This window comes from Leptosomus discolor, chromosome 1 (genome assembly GCF_034619465.1).
Source record: "Leptosomus discolor isolate bLepDis1 chromosome 1, bLepDis1.hap2, whole genome shotgun sequence".
Classification (NCBI taxonomy): Eukaryota; Metazoa; Chordata; class Aves; order Leptosomiformes; family Leptosomidae; genus Leptosomus; species Leptosomus discolor.
In genome coordinates, this window is record NC_141391.1 from 214291136 (window position 1) to 214307717 (window position 16582).

General features: G+C 45.2%; 1 protein-coding gene across 1 annotated transcript in view; it reads right to left on the reverse strand.

Moving 5' to 3' along the window:
- Nucleotides 1-16582, reverse strand: part of ITIH2 (inter-alpha-trypsin inhibitor heavy chain 2) — a 28972-nt gene that overhangs the window by 1507 nt on the left and 10883 nt on the right. The window contains exons 8-19 of the mRNA XM_086474900.1: nt 15872-16000; nt 15121-15237; nt 13713-13881; nt 12188-12313; nt 11126-11307; nt 10391-10576; nt 9233-9372; nt 8498-8670; nt 5763-5897; nt 2494-2607; nt 1236-1434; nt 438-610 (exon numbers count right to left, since the gene is read on the reverse strand). Coding sequence (XP_086331026.1) covers nt 438-610; nt 1236-1434; nt 2494-2607; nt 5763-5897; nt 8498-8670; nt 9233-9372; nt 10391-10576; nt 11126-11307; nt 12188-12313; nt 13713-13881; nt 15121-15237; nt 15872-16000 — 1843 coding nt within the window. The remainder of the gene's footprint in view (nt 1-437; nt 611-1235; nt 1435-2493; nt 2608-5762; nt 5898-8497; nt 8671-9232; nt 9373-10390; nt 10577-11125; nt 11308-12187; nt 12314-13712; nt 13882-15120; nt 15238-15871; nt 16001-16582) is intronic.

Here is a 16582-nt window from a genome sequence, read left to right on the forward strand (position 1 = left end):
GCTCAGAGGGCTGATTTTCCCTGTGAACTGAGCCCTTGTTTTTGGTTTATACCAGCCAGAAAAGGGCTGTCAGTCAGGGGAGAGCTGAATTACAAACATTTGCACAGCAGTCTGCTCAGAAAGAAGGTTTGAGGGGTTTGTTTCAGTGTTTTTCTTTTCTACCCGCAGCAGATTAGCCAGGCCAGGAAAGCCCTGTCACAGCGTCAGCAAGTCTAGTCAGGCCTGTTTTGAAAACACCCTCCCTAGCTGGGACGAGGAATCATCTCCTGGTCCCTCATGTTCTGCAATGTCCTTGGGGCTTTCAGGACATTACAGGAATCTCCCGCATTTTTACACCTTCCCCATCAGGACACAGATGCTGACAAAGTCACTCAAAGATCCAGCAAAACCCCTTCCTAGTGCCCTGCCATTCCCACCGCCTGACCCATAGCCCTTACCTATCAGCCCGTGGGCTGCAGCAGAGAGCTGGTTTTCGGGGGGAATGTAGATTCCCAGGAAGTCGACATTAACTGGGTGATTTTTCCACACACGGTGCAGCAGAACCATGAAGGACATCTCCTCGCCCACGGTGATAGTAACGTTGCTTTCTTTCTTCACCGATATGAGAAGCCTAGCAGAGATGAATCAAAGGGTGGGTTCAGTTCAGCTGCCCACACAGAAGATCTCAGGTCCCTTGGGATGCTTTCAGGCATCCAGAACAACCACATGGGGCTGGTGGATATGACAGAGGATCCATCAGAAACCCACAGCCTTGGGAATGGTAGGCAGAGGTCTGGCAGGACAGTGCCTAATAGGACAGACACTTCATGCCCATGTTCAGGCAACCAAATCTTGCCCTACAAATTTAAGCTGTTGCTACAATGAATGGAGTTTTTGGAAGTGATCCCATAGCCTAAACAGGTGTCTGTAGGGTGTCCAGCATGGCTGCTAGCTGTTAATCTGCAGGTGAAGGTCTCCTGGATGTTGTAAGTCCTATCTCCCATCATGTCAGGGGCCCTGAAGGTATCTCAAATAACATAGGTGCTTGTGTTTAAGTAACGGAATCCTGGTCTTAGCTAGGCAGCAGTAGGGAGAGGAATTCAGCTCTTTCTACTTGTGTCTGGTCAACTGAATCGCTCTCCTGGCCCTACTGCCTCGTTTCACATGCTCAGATTCACACGCCCATAGCTGGGTCAGTGCGATGCTGTGTGGCAAACGGTTTCCATAGGGCAGGCAACAAATGCTCAGCAACTTACTGTTTCCGAATGATGTGCCCCGTGTCAGACCAAGTCAGCGTAATGCTGTAAGATCCATCCTTCAACGTTATCGTTTCTGTGGTGATCTCCACTTTCAGACCTTTGCTTTTGAAATAAAACCCGATTTTGCCGAAGTATGTGTTGAGCTTCTTATTCTCTGTTTTCTTGGCCCCAATGAGCTGCCCGTTGACCACAACTCCTGTGAAGAGCAGAGAAGCAGGTGTTGCCTAAATCTTGGAGCACCACCTAGAGACTTGGCGTTCTGATCTCAGCAGGGAGTACCATGGGACCAGCAGGAACAGGAATCCCTCTGACCCCCTGTTCTTCTCATCTTGCCAGCCAAGAGAAGAGAATAATTTATTAGATCACCTCCTGGTGCTACTGTTCACCCCTTAGAGTGTTAATCTGCTGGGAATAGATGTTAGGTCTTGCTGGTAGCATGAGCTGGTTCGTAAACCTTGTTGTCTGTGAAAGGCTTGGGGTGGATGGGCAGTGAAGGAACGATACTACATTTCCAGCCCAGCTTAACCTGCCTCCAAATGCTCATTGCTTTTCAGATATATCACAGAAGTTAAAGAAACACTGATAGGTAAAGCCCTCTGAGACTCCTTTGGGAGCACAGTTGCAACGTTTTTCTGTCTGCCACCAGGGATGCCTCTAGTTTTACTTCTCTTTGTACCTATCTTCCACTTTCTTCTTTAAAAGTACGAATGACAGAGGGGAATCCTCACCTGTCGTGGAGATTGCCTCACCTGTCTTGGCTCCTTTCCCAGTGTTTGGCCATCCTCACAGCGAAAAAGCTTTTCCTAATATCTCACTCCTACTTTGAATTTCACCTGTTGCAACTTGGTTCTGTTGCTTCTTGTCCTTTAGCTGTGCATCTTGGAGATGGGTCAGGCTCCATCTTTACCTCCTGATTAGGTGGTTATAGACAGCCACAAGATTCACCATGGGTCTTCTTTTCTTAAGCTTGACCAAACCCAGCTGTCTCAGCCTCTCCCTGCATGTCTGTGCTCCAGCCCCCTAATCATCGTGGTGGCCACCACTGAATTTGATCCAGTTTTTCACAATCTGTTTGTACTGGCAAGCCTCAAACTGGACACAATACTCCGGACGTGGAGGGAAGTAACTACTTCCCTCAACCTGCTGGCCACACTCCTGTTAGCACACAGTCCTCCCTGCAGGCATTTCCCCTACACCTTTCAGACCTGAGAGGAGGAAAGTGCGCTGCAAAGTAAACCGTGTTTTATTCCCTTACCAGTACCAGGATCAGAAACCAAGTTTAGGATCTTTCCAGGCTCTGAGTTGATATTGAAGCAGATGTTCCTTTGGCTCTTGGGCAGGTGTATGATGAAATGTGGGTCATTGTCAACTGAAACACAGAAAAGAAACCAGTGTGAGAAGCAGGCCAGTACTGGCCCTAGACGTAAGGGACACAAAGACAGACACTTTCCTCGGAGTATTTTGAAGTACTTTTGGGGACTCCTCAGAGTAGGATGAGGGCCCTTTCCACCCCTGCAGTAGCTAAGGAAGTTCTCAGATGCTCCTTGGAAAAACCCCCGGGACACTTTCTCCTCATCTACTTCCCCTGTTTAAGGGAAGGACATCACATTATTGGCTTGAGGAGCACCACCAAGTGCAGTGAACTACAGGTTTAACTGGTCAGCTGCACACTAGGGTGCCATAGGCTCAACCTGGGGTTCTAGAAGCTGCGATTTATTTCTTCGTGATGGAAGCCAGCCTCCAGGTGAGACCAAGAACCCATCTGGACACCAGACAGACAGGGACATGTCTTTGAGGCCTAGATCCAGGAAAGGACCTAAGACACGGAAAGCAGGATTTAGGTGATGCTTCCATTCAAAACTGATATCCAATCTTCCCCAGGCCCAGCTGTTGCCTGTGTCTAGAAGTGGCACAAGCCCAGGAAGTGACTCTCTCAAACTATGAAGCTCCCAGACACCATTCAAGTCCATACCACCATACTGATGTTGGGTAAAGATACATCCTGCCTACCAACCCCCTGAGGAATACAATCCAGGACTTGCTCTCACAGTTGTTTAACACCGTGGTTGCATTGGGCCCCTCTGAAAGTCATATGTTCTTTAAAATTTGCCTCAAATGAGACAAACACTTGTACCTATCACTAAAGGCAGCTGCTTCCAATCTTGTCTTGAAGTTGAAAGCACTGCCCAGCTCTTGCTGGTTCGGTGGTGGTTGGCACCTCCCTGTCAACATCCAGAGACATGTCCATACTCAGTGTTGCCTTTGGGGTTAGCCAGGCCAGCTTCCACTCATTCACTGGTGTTCCTCAGCTTCTGAAAGTACTTAACTGTTCCTGTGCACTAGACAAACCCTAGGCCCTTGACCAGGAATGTCTTCACAGGAAACTGTGTAGGCCTGTAACTGGAGGTGCTCCCCAGGGGTCAGTACTGGGTCCAGTCTTATTCAATATATGCATCAATGACCTGGATGAAGGGACAGAGTGCACCCTCAGCACGTTTGCTGATGACACAAAACTGGGAGGAGTGGCTGACGCACCAGAAGGCTGTGCTGGCATTCCGTGAGTCCTGGACAGGCTGGAGAGCTGGGCAGAGAGGAACCTGATGAGGTTCAACAAGGGCAAGTGCAGGGTCCTGCACCTGGGGAGGAATAACCCCATGCACCAGTACAGGCTGGGGGTCGACCTGCTGGAGAGCAGCTCTGCAGAGAAGGACCTGGGAGTTGTGGTGGACAAGTTGGCCATGAGCCAGCAATGGGCCCTCCTGGCCAAGAAAGCCAACGGCATCCTGGGGTGCATTAAGAAGAGCGTGGCCAGCAGGTCGAGGGAAGTTCTTCTCCTCCCCCCTACTCTGCCCTGGTGAGGCCACGTCTGGAGTATTGTGTCCAGTTCTGGGCCCCCCAGTTCAAGAGAGATGGGGAACTACTGGAGAGAGTCCAGCAGAGGGCTACAAAGATGATGAGGGGGCTGGAGCATCTCTGTTATGAGGAAAGGCCGAGAGATCTGGGGCTCTTTAGCTGGAGAAGAGAAGACTGAGAGGGGACCTTACCAACACTTATAAATATCTAAAGGGCGGGTGCCAAGAGGACGGGGCCAGGTTCTTCTCAGTGGTGCCCAGTGACAGGACAAGGGGCAACGGGCACAAACTGGAGCACAGGAAGTTCTGCCTCAACACGAGGAAAAACTTCTTTACTCTGAGGATGACAGAGCCCTGGAACAGGCTGCCCAGGGAGGCTGTGGAGTTTCATTCCCTGGAGATATTCAAACCCACCTGGATGCAGTGCTGTGTGACCTGCTGTAGGCAAACCTGCTTTAGCAGGGGTTTGGACTAGGTGATCTCCAGAGGTCCCTTCCAACCTCTGCCATTCTGGGATTCTGTGATTCTGTGAAACGGTGGGGTAGGTGCCCTCCAAGGGGTGAAGGAGCTTTTGAATGTCTTGTATCTTTTGAATATATTGAGTGCCTTGAATAGAGCCTTCAATCATTTTTCCTTATTCTCACCAACTGCTTGACCTTCCTCAACTTTATGCCAAGGCCTGTTCTGATAAACATTTCCAGGGATAAAAAGAATTTCCAGTGCAAAGTGCATGTGTAAGATGGACAGGTAACTGCCTTGCTCACCTTCTTTTCCACTCATCCAAAGTCTTAGATTAAACCTTGAGCTATGCTGAGAAGGAGTTTGATAGCTCTTTGTTTGATAGCTACCTAAATACACCCATCCGCACACAGGCACACTCCCAGAGCTGTTGTAGTTACACTGCTTCTGTAGGCGATGTTTCTCTCGGCTGGTTTGTTTAAGCAGGCACTAAACTGTGGCAAAGGCCCAAACATTAACAGGATCCATCAGTCATCAGAGCATTCCGAGATTTTTATCTACCACAGAGCATTCATCTGTCATTTACAACGGCAGTAACTTTACCTTAGCTTTGCTACTGCAGAGCAGCTGAATGTAAGCCCAGCGAGCAGCCTCAGCCTCGGGGCAGCACGCAGCAGAAGATGGGGTCACTGGGATCCTATTAGGATCTAAACTAGTCTTATGCTTGTAACTTGGAGCATTATTTTTTTTTCAGGTTCATCTATTCAAAGTCAAAATGACTCGTTATTTTATAAAGAAAAGCTTAATTCACAGGCAGCAGATGGATTTGCAAAAATTTGACTGAGGGGCTGTGATTTGGGATGCACACGACTGTGCCCCGCTCAGACCTTCAGCAGGGGCTGTACTTAGGACCTTTCACACTGATGTCCTCTGCAACAGCAGTGAAGTAGCTTCATCAGCTACTCACAACGGTTTATTTATTCTCTTGCAGACTAGCCCCTAAATGAAGGTAGAGCTTTTACAACAATTCAGAAAACAAGAAAAATGAGGATGACTGATAGACTCCTCCATCATTATTTGGCTTAGCATCTTGTCACAAAAGCTGAAATTCCCAAAGTGGCCAATAACTTTGGTTGTATCGCCTTTATTTGTTTATTAGGTGGTGAGTGTTGCTGTCTGGTGTTTCTCTGCAGAGAAATACTGTAGCTTTTACCTCTGTTTATGCTCAGAGAGGACACAGGAGGACTCCTTTGCTCAGGCATGAAGCTGACTGGTACGGCTGTGACATTGGCCCAGGCTGGGATACCTTTGTTATTATTAGGTGCATTTGGAGTTAATCCTAGGGTACCTGTTAAATGACAGTCATAATTGGGTTTTTATTAGTGCTGACATGTTTAATAGCGTAATTTTTAAAGTAACATGGTAGATCAGAGCCCGATGTCGTTATACCAACGTAAAGCAGGCACAACACTGTTTACAATGGACAGATTTGTATAATGAAGTCAGGATGGATTTACTCCAGTGTCTCCACCAGAGAAACATGACTTACCAGGGCAGTTGAGCTAACCATAAGCTATTGGTGAGAAATGGAGCCTGACTTTTCAACTCTTATTCGTGTGAACAGGCCCCACTTTAGCAAAGCCCCCAACGCAAGGGCTTAAGTGTTTTGTCAAACAAAAAGCTGAGTTCTAAAAAATTAGCATGTGCTAAAAGCTTTGCTGACTTGGGTCCTGAGTTTGAGATGCCTGAGAAAAGGTAGGAGTCTTTCTGCATGTCCTAGGATGACCCACATGAATAAAGGTTGCAAATAAGTGCAAGCAGTTAATATAACATACTTTACCGTGTCCCCTTCTGCTAGAGATCTCTGCCTTTGCCATGACAGAGGCAGAAGAAAGTAACATGTGTTGTCTCTCTCCCACTTAGTTCATAAAGCAAAGCAATATGAACTTAAATGATCCGTGAAACTTTTTTTGGTCTAATATGTGTTAGGCTGAAAACGGCAAGAGCTGAAGCAAGGCACATATTCCCATCTGCTGGCCCTGCTCTGAAGAGGAGTAAGGAGAAAAAGGAGCTGGGGAACAACAGCAGGACAGAAGATTGCACAGCTAGACCTTCTGAATGTCTGTCAGCATCTCCTGTCTTGAACCCCTCATTCAGACCGTAGGCTGTTTTCACCCAGGCAGTGTTACTTCTGTTAGCACAGTTATATCTGAGATCAGTGCAGATAATACAGGAACCAAAAACTGGACAGAGACTTCGGAGTTTCCAGGTCATATTAATTTCACAGACTAGTGTGCATGAAGGAGCTCTCCCGTGCACAGTCCAGTTTTGCAGTAAGTCTGTCATGATAAAGGAACAGTCAGTCAATCCTTCAAAAAGTGAGTGATTTCAGTGGAAGACCCAGTCTCTGTCTATGAAGACAGACTGCGCAGGTCTGATGAAAATTGTGCGAGGACAGACAGAAAAATCTATTTCACGTTACCCATTGCCTATACTGCCTTGTGTATGCAAACTTTTTAGCATAGCCCGTGTTGCACAATCCTAAGCACAGATTACTTTGATATTATTTTACAAGCTTTGTCCTTTGCTAAGGTTCAAGAGTCATGGTTGCACTGGCCCTGAAATCCACAGGTATCTTGCCCCTGATTTCAGTGCTGTTAAGTTTTGACTATTCCATCAAACACAAAGACACAAGAACCTATATTAAAATCATTTAAATCCTCTGCATAAGGTAAATCAAGATAATTATAGTCTGAATTAGTCAGCTGCTGCCGTGTATAATGAATTCATTACACACGAATGCAATACATGCTATTTCTGTGCTGAACTGTTCGGTGGTTGTGAGTTGTAGTATGCAATATAAATAATAACTATTTGATTTTTTTGGGGGTCTCACCTGCAGACTTCAAAATTGAAAAGAAGAATAAATGAACCTAAAAATAGCAGTTGACATACATAAGAACACCATTTCATTGAGCCAGCATCAGGGCACGTGCATAGTTATCCAGCAGTATGAGAACTGAGTATGCAGTGCTTGGAGTTTCAGCAAAGTCACAATCACTTCTGGTGTGAAATGCCAGATGGATGATATTGTCTGTTGGTGTAATCTACGTTGCTTCTTTCCTTCACAACCAACGGTAAACTCTCTCACTTATTAAAAGGTTTTAAATCACCAGACTTAGTTATTCAAGGAGCTGATCTTTTACTTTCAGTGCCTCCATTGCATCGCACTGGCAGTGTTTTCCTGACAGAAACAGTTCTGCTTTTTCAAATCACTGACTGGTGAGGGCACAAAATAACTGCTGTGAAGCTTCATTGGAAGCACAAGGCTGTGCAGGGATGACTTCAGGTATGATGGACACCCATGGATGCCAACAGCTATTGCTCTGACACTGACTCTACCATATAATGCCAGAACAAGCCAACCCTGCCTCATTTGGCTTGACCTAAGGTTGCTGTAGCAATGACCTTGGAACATGTGTTGAAGTAATGGACTTAAATCCCGAAGTTTAACTAATGAGGGACTCTGTTATGACAACTCAGATTCCATGTGGGCTCACAGCTGATTAATAACAATCTTAGGAATCTTTGAAGGCTTAAAAGTGGTGATAAATTACAGTTTAGTCAATTCTACAGCTGCAGTGCAAGGAACTAGACATATCTGTCCCAGTAAGAACATATTCAATCTGTGACATTGCAGGCTTATTGGAAACCCTGTCATTGCAACGTTGTCACATTCAGTCCTCACTGAAGCCAATGGCTCCAAAGAGCACTTGGGTAACAGGACGCTGGCAAACTGGCTGAAGATTTGGTCAGCTTTCACTGAAAATACAGGCTACCCTGTAAGTGCAAACACTTGGAGTGAACAATGAACACAGTTGTTCTTCCAACACGAGAAGAACAAAGCCAAAATCAGAGGCAGAGTAATAGATAGACTGAGATACTGACCTGGGCAGCAGCCCCTTCTGGGGTCTTTGGGCTGGTCTGCCAGCATTATCTCATCCTTTTCAGCATTCTCTATCAGCATGGCTGTGAAGGGGGTAACAATATGATGGTCAAGAGACATCTGTAGGATGGATTTGGTGATGTTCCTCTTCAAAGCTGCAGTGGGAGCTGTGTTTCTGGGTGGAAAATGAAACAGGAGACACGGTTAGCAGCCCCACAGGGCAGCTGCCATGACAATTCCTCCACAGAGTGGTCATAAAGCCAAACTGGTAGGTGCTGCAAGAAGAAAAGGCTGAAGCCCTGTGTGGATTCACTCTGCATAAGAAGACTATTTTTGGCATCTGTGGGCTTTGGCCTGGACCCAAAGAAGCCCGGTTCATCTCCTGGTCTCAGCAGGAGTTCTCTTTCTGCTTCAGAGGGAGTTCATCCTGAACCACTCCATAGCTTTTACTCAGGCCCCGTAAGGCCAATCTCCCATTCATTTAATTTACTCAGCCCCACATCCAGGTCTAGTTGACCTTTATTGCTCTAATTGACTGCTCCCAAACTCTATTCCCTGATATCTGTGAGTGCTAAAAATAGAAGGAATGTGGCTGAAGATATCATCTGCTTTTGTTTTGATTGGTTTACCTTACCCATTTGAAACACTGAGGGCAGCCTCATGTCTGTAGTCTCAAAGAGAACAAGATTGCTCTCAAGCTTCTCTTCCCTCCCATCACAGACCACGTTTTTCCTCACCTCTCTGCCAGCATCTGGTTGACAGTCAGATAGGCCCACAGTTTCCTAGTGAAGTCGGGATCTGCGTATCTGTCTTTCTTCATGAAGCCATCCAGTTCTTCAACATCTCGCAGGGTTTCCATGACGAGCTCTGCATTTGCCTACCCCGTCAGCAAAAGATAAAGGTAATGGAGGGTGACCCAGGAGAATGGGGTGGCTTTGCGTTCCCCTCTTAGCATGGTTTGCATTAAGGACCTGCTCTGGCTCTGCCCATGGTCGCTTCTAGATCAGAAGATCCCAGCACTGCTGGCCTGACTGCCGACAGAGCTGTACCAAGAGGGTCTTCTGTTAAAGACACTTTTGTGGCAGTGGATTAAAATAGGTAAAGAAGCTGTCAGCGAAAGCTGAAGAGGGTGCTACCACATGCCAAAAGAAGCAGCTCTTAACAGAGCTCTGCTGTCCACCCCTCAGGCTTTTTCACATCCAATTCCTTCCAAGGAACAGGAACCAAATTCTACTTTCCCCCATAGGCCCTTGGACGGCACTGTGTTTTGTCAGGAAAGAATATTGAACATGTTTGATTTTTTCCAGCAACTAACAAATGACAACTCCTAATCCCTGTAAGACTGTGGATATTTTGATTCCTCCTCAGAAAGAGGGATCTGGATGTAGTATTCCCACCCCATCCCACTCCACCTCGAAGAGCAGACTTGAAAATATGGGGAAAGTCTCATCACATGTGCCACAAGGCAGAACATAAAAGGACAGTGCTAGCACTTGGCACACTGTAGACCCACCAGTTTGAGCTCACCAACAGTTGGAGGTTCAACCATAAAAGGAGCTACCTTAGGGGATCTCCACTGCCCCTTCACAAAGCGTGAAGGAGGGGACTCCGTGGTCTTCGTCTGGTTTACAATAGAATTTTGTATGGTACGTTTATTAGAAGGAAGTTCCTCTGGCAGGCTGGAGGATGCAGGTAGTGGCTATTCATGGCTGTACTTGAAGCTATTGTGAAACACTGCTGGATAACCTCCCCAAGAGTTTCCCCACACTCCCACACAGAACCCAAGTGGACAAAACGCTCTGCTAGCAATAACCTCCAGTAAGGGGACTGTACACACAAGTGAATGAACCAGCCCGAACCCCAGGAGCAGGTATCCTAGGGACACCTTCACTCACTGCTGTCGCTGTGACGATGCTTTCCAAGTGCTGCAAGTTTTCTGTGTCGACCTTCCCAGCCACTACTATCTCTGAGCCACCAAAGTAGTTGTGGAAGCTACTCTGGGTGACGTCTGACACTGACTCCTGGGGGTAGTTGAACTGAATCTTCTTCAAGAGCGGGGTGGAGACCTGGTTGTAGAAATTCTGAGATGGAAGGAGACAGAGAAGTGAGTCTGTTGTACCTGAAGCAACCCTCCCACATGTGCCACTCTTACTAAAATGACAGCAGGTGACAAAATCTGGAGCCCTAGTGGGCAAGGGGGACTTTCCTTGTCCCCGAGAATGCAGACTTCTTTGTACTTGGACCTTAGTGCACTTGTAAGGGCTACAGCAAGAATATCTGGTCCAAGCCCTGTGGAAGTCAAAGAATGGTCAGAAGCCCACGGGCTGTGTTCTTCCTAGAGCTAAAAGGCTTGAACACAGGTATATATGGGCCTGAATCTGTTACCAGGTTAGTCAGCTCTTGGCTGCTGTGTAAGACACACAGCTGCTTCCCACCTAATTCTTGTCAAAAAAACTAGACCTATATCTCACTTGTATTAGCTCCTGTGCTCGCAGGACTCTCCAGAAGAAATGACGGTTTTTGTGAGCCCCCCGCTATGAACCTACAGTAACTCTCGCTGGTGGAGTTACCCAGCTCCACATCTGTGAACAGAACCGGACAGTTTCAGAGGCAATGGGCCAGAAACGCACCTTCATTTGGGCAGAAGTCTCCTGATTTCCAAAAATCCTCTGGGCCATGCCACGGTTGTCAGTTGCAATTCTCTGCAGGAAATCGTAATCTACATCAAATCCAATCCCAAGGCAGAAGAGAGAGAATTCATCCTTTATGCTCTGCTTCACGTTCTTCTGTATCGTCGTCAGCTTTAACTCACCTTGGAGACACACAAAGGGTGACATCCCTCTGAGCAATGGAGGAAGTCTCCATCAAAGTGAGCGCATTCATGGTCTTCCAGTGCCTCTGGATCTCTCTTAATATAAGGGAAATCTAGACAACTATCTCAGATGGCAGATCCCCATCTTGCAGTGCTTACAGTGACATCTGAGTTTCTCCTGGATGGAGATTAACAAATTCCTTCCACTGAAGACGATTCCTTTGAACTCTCTTTTTTTGGTATCTGATGCATGTTTTTATATATCCAGGGCTTTTATTAACTTACTGGGGAGTTCGTAATTGTAACACACCTAGACTTCTCCCAGAATTACTTCTTCAAGCTCTCTGCAGACTGAGACATCTTCATAAAGGTTTTACTTTGTTTCTTGTACTTAAGGTGTTCTTTGACACCATTGGGACTGACTTTTTTTCAAACTTAGTTTTAATGGCAGCCTCTTCAGGGCTGGCACCTTGCAGTAAGCGGTTGCTTTTGACCTGTACCAAATCCAAATTAACTTGCTTTCTGCTTTATTTTCCTGATCTTGATGTTACACTTGGGACTGCATAGATCCGTGTGGGCTAAGGTCATTGGAACAGGAAATTTTTTCTAAGGATGTTCTAATTACCTCTCTCTCCTACAGGACTTGCCATCTCTGTAATAGCAAGAAGTACATAACTTGCATAACATAATCTGCTCATCTTTTGAAAGCTTCTGTGCAAAGCCCCGTGACACCTATAGGACTGGGCGAAAGAGCAGCACAGGCGTTGGGAGAAAGGGGAATGGGATTTTTTTTAACTTACTGTCAAAGTGTCTGCATGTTGCATGCTTTTCTCACGCTAATCCCACTGGCCTCTCTTCTCACCTACAGCAGGTTCCTTACCTACTGTTGGGTCTCCATCCGACACCAATACGATCATGGAGACCGAGTTAGGGTCCAACATGCCTAAGTTTTGGGCTTCATTCAGGATGAATGTGGCTCGGAGAAGAGCTTCGTTGATATTTGTGCCTGTCAAAGACACAATGAAGAAACCAAGTTTGATTCTTGTTGAGTCTCTTGTTGAATCCAGATCCGTTCTGAGATTCTAGTGGAATTAATCATCACGGACAAGACCTGAGATCAAGGCAGCAAAACCCCTCCTCTGTGATGCTTACGGTACATCAGCCTGCACTCTGGTTCCCTTTTTCATCCCAGGCTGTCATCTTTATGTGGCCTCCCCATTCCCTCTTACTAATTCCAGTGGGAGCATTTGTGGTGTTGGGAACTATTTGCTGTGGGGAGAAGCAGAGGGTTTGCAGGCAGACGATTAAATGAGGGCATGAAGAAACTTTCTTTTCTAGCATCAGCCTGTTCCTTGGACAACTTGATTGGAAAAGAAGAGATACGTGTTTACTGAGCCTATCTAACATTTTGGCTTGGGGCACAGAAGGAACAGACTAAGAAATTAGTATGACAGGAACGAGAGCAGGAAGGATGAGCAGTCAGAAAACAGGTATTTTCTTTGTCAAGAAAGAAAAAAATTAGAGGCTCCAGAGGCAAGATAATAAACCACCGCATTGCAAACTGGCTTTGCTGGATGAGAGCAGGTCTCTTAGCTTGTCTGTCAACACTTTTGGGGTAACAAAGTCAGGCCTATGAGGCATTCATATATTCAACATGGTTTCCTATTCCCAGCACACTGATGATTTTGGACAAGCCTATAACTTCACATTGATTCGACCTCACTTGTTGCCAGTGAAAGCTTCTGGAAACAAAGGCACCACAGCACCAGAAGGCTTTGATGTTGGTGAGAGCCTCTACACACTATTGGCATCCAAATAACTGAACAAGTAAACAAGAACGGCACTTCAGAGAGCAATGGATTAAAACAATTGTGACTCCCTTCTCTACAAATAGCTCAAGCACTAACAAATGAAGCCTCCAAAGCGCTGTAAGGCTGAAAAAGGCAACGGTTCTTGCTTATCAGGCAGGGAATGAAGGCATGAAAAGGATGAACAGTTTGTATAGAGTGGCATGTAGTAGACCATGACGTAGTCTACAATTTACAGCCAGTGGAGACTCTGGAATTGGGCTGCTTATGATCTGCTTTACAAAGGCATGAAATGGCCTTTGTCTTTCAAGGATATTTAAGGAACTGTGAAGCTGGAGGCAGGACCTATAGATTTAAGGCAGCTGTTCTATGGACTATGTTCTATCTGCTGTAGCTTATTCAGTAGAAGGATATGCCCTCCCATCCCCTAACACAATAAACTGGAATCCTTTCTCTCCTGTAGCCCCAGGATGTACTTTTCCCATCTCGGGAATCAGACCTTTTGTGAGGAATACTCTGCCAATCAGAAGGTTGTCTAAGGTACCCGTTCCTGTGATCTCTAACTTCCATGAGCACGTTGCAATCAAAACCTCATACCCCCGTTGGGATGGATTGTCTGGATGTACTTCTTAGCATCTTCAACCTGCGCTGGGGTGGCTGAGACTAGATTATCTCTCCAGCATCGGACGTTGTGGTTGAAGTCAATAAGGGAGAACTGATCAGCAGCACGGAGCTCACTCAGTATTGCCTTCATGGCCTCGATGGTCTGAGAAGAAGAAATGTAAGAGAAGGTGACTTTATGCTTCCTGTTGGTGAAAGCATCTTCTTAACTTGTGACTACAGGCAAACAGATGCCTCTGATGAATAAGAACATGAGCACTCGAATCCAAAATAGCATCTGCTATCCAAATCTTTCCTTTTTTGCGCTTCTTGCACAAAGTTGAACTTTTCACCAAAGCAAAGAAACACAGAAAAAAATGCAATTAGCAAGAACAAACCCATGTGACTCAACCCATCCTTGCTTAACTTCTGTTAGCACAGAGTGAGGTGAGAGAGAGAAGCAGTCTTGGAGACATCATGGTTCAGGAGGGAGGAATTGCTTACATCAGCCCAGGAGACTTAGCTCTGTCTGCAATGCTGTCGTTTCAGGCTGGGTAACATCTGTTTGAAGGCGTACGATTCAAACAAGTGGCAACTAGCCTGTATCCCAGTTTTGCAGCACTGGTTTCCCCAAGGAAGCAATCTGCCAAGATTACCTAGATCGTGCCTGACTGATGTTTGTCTAACCAACTCTTAAAAACCTTTAGTGACACACGATCTACAATGTCCTGAAGTCCTCTCTCAGCACGATGAAGTTTTTCCTGATATCTAATATAAATCTCTCCTGCTGTAAATCCATCTGATTCCATCTTATTCTACTCTGGATGGGCATGAATGTCAGTTGATGATTTTCCCTTTTAGAACAACTGTTCGCATACTCGGATGCTGATTATGTCTCCAAGTCTTTTCTTTTGCAGACTAAAACACCTTATTTTTTGCATTTCCCCCCCCCCCCCCCCCCCCATGTGTTATGTTGTCTAAACAGTTCTTACTGCTCTTCAGTGGGCTGTCAACAACTTGTCCACAACTTTTTGAAAGTAGGGCTGTAGTATCCCCACTGAGGCTTTCTCAGGATTCCATAGAGGAGATCAGAGAAAAAGGGCATCAGAGCCTTTGCAAAATATTTTGTGATCTATCAATTAAGTTTTTAATTTAGAGCTAAAGTCTGTATTCTGATGGCATCACCTCTTCCTTACAACATGGAAGGAGAATTACAAATGAAGAGCGAAATCATGAAGTCTTTGCTTCATCAAATATTCTCCAAATTCACTGAGACTTCTGATGGAGTAAAGAGTAAAGAACCAAGCTGGTAATTTTGAGTGCCAGTCTGCTACAGAATTGTATGGTAAGGCACATGGGAAAAGTTGGCAGAAGGTTCTTTTTGCAATAGAGGTCAAACACTTACTTGTTTCATTTTCAGTCCCCACATCGAGCCACTGACATCTATAACAAATAGAATGTTTTTGGGCAGAGGATCAAGATTTTCCGGAGCAAAGAAGTGAATAAAATAGCCATTAAAAATCTGCAAAATAAAATAAAAATATTCACAATGAAGATGTCAGAAAACTCAAGACAATAACAGAGCAGAAAATGTCATTCTTCTTTATAGGCCAATTCTAACTTTCAGCTCTGCACGTCTCTGTAGCCTTATGCCATTTATACTCCATAGTCTTTACTTTTTATCAGGGAAAGCAGAGCCTGGTTCTCAGACAACTGCCATGCACTAGCATAGGGAGGAATGAAAAATGTTTTAAAAAAGACTGTTCTGTCTGTAATAATTCAACCCCATAACTCTGCTTCATGTTAACATAAAAATAGCGATGTTCTGGTTGTCTCCTTGTGATGTATTGGTACAACATCCAATGACTCTGTCCTCTGATTCAACATTAAATCACCAGAGTGCTGCTAGGTATAAAAGACGTTGGATTTTGGACAAGACTGGAATCTGCTCCTGAGTATATGTAGGACCACGTCTTAGTCATAAATTAAGTAAATCCATTCTGCCCACTTAAAATCTCTCTGTTCTTTCAATTGGATACAGAGCTCTTTCTCATGCTTGTTCTCCTGAACGATGAAGTTTATTTAGCACAGTTTGCTTAATGACAGCAATTCTGGTATTCACAGATCTCCCATCCCAGTTCAACAGCAACGCTTACTTCCAATTCTCCACCCGTGGTTTCTCTGTTCACATCATATTGCACCACAAAATTTCCATCTACTGCTGTGGATGAGCACGTGGGGCATTTTCGTTGCTGAGCCATCGTTGGCTTGAAAGAAACATGAGCCTTGAAACGAGACATGATCATCAGTCAGTGAGATGTTGCGTGAAAGGTGGGTCATTGAAACAGAAAGTTAGTTTAGTCATGAAATAGCTTATTTCACTGAACACTTTTCTTCTTTCTCTATTTGTACTCTTAGTTTAAGCAGAAAATGGACTTTGTCACTTCAAAAGAGAAACTGTACTAAGGTTTGCCTGGATATGCTTATACACTAGTAGCAACTGTGAGACAAACAAGATGACCCATCTACAGTACCAAATATTTCAGTTAGAGCTCTGTAAACCATTTCCAGTAAGCAACACGTTGGCGTGTTTAACATCTTCCCAGTTGAAATTACCCATAATTTCATGAACATTTTTAATAGCTTTTAAATTGATCTTTTTCCCAAACAAACAAAAGCTTGTAATTTGTCTGTCAGTTGAATAATAGGAATCATTTTTATTAGTCACATGATTGGTTATGCAGACTTTATGGCTTTATTTCTCTGCTTTGACTGGATAACTTCAAATTTCCTGAGAAGATAAGACATAACATATATAGCCACACAATACCTCTGAAATAATGTGCTAAACTAGGAATGGGGGTGGA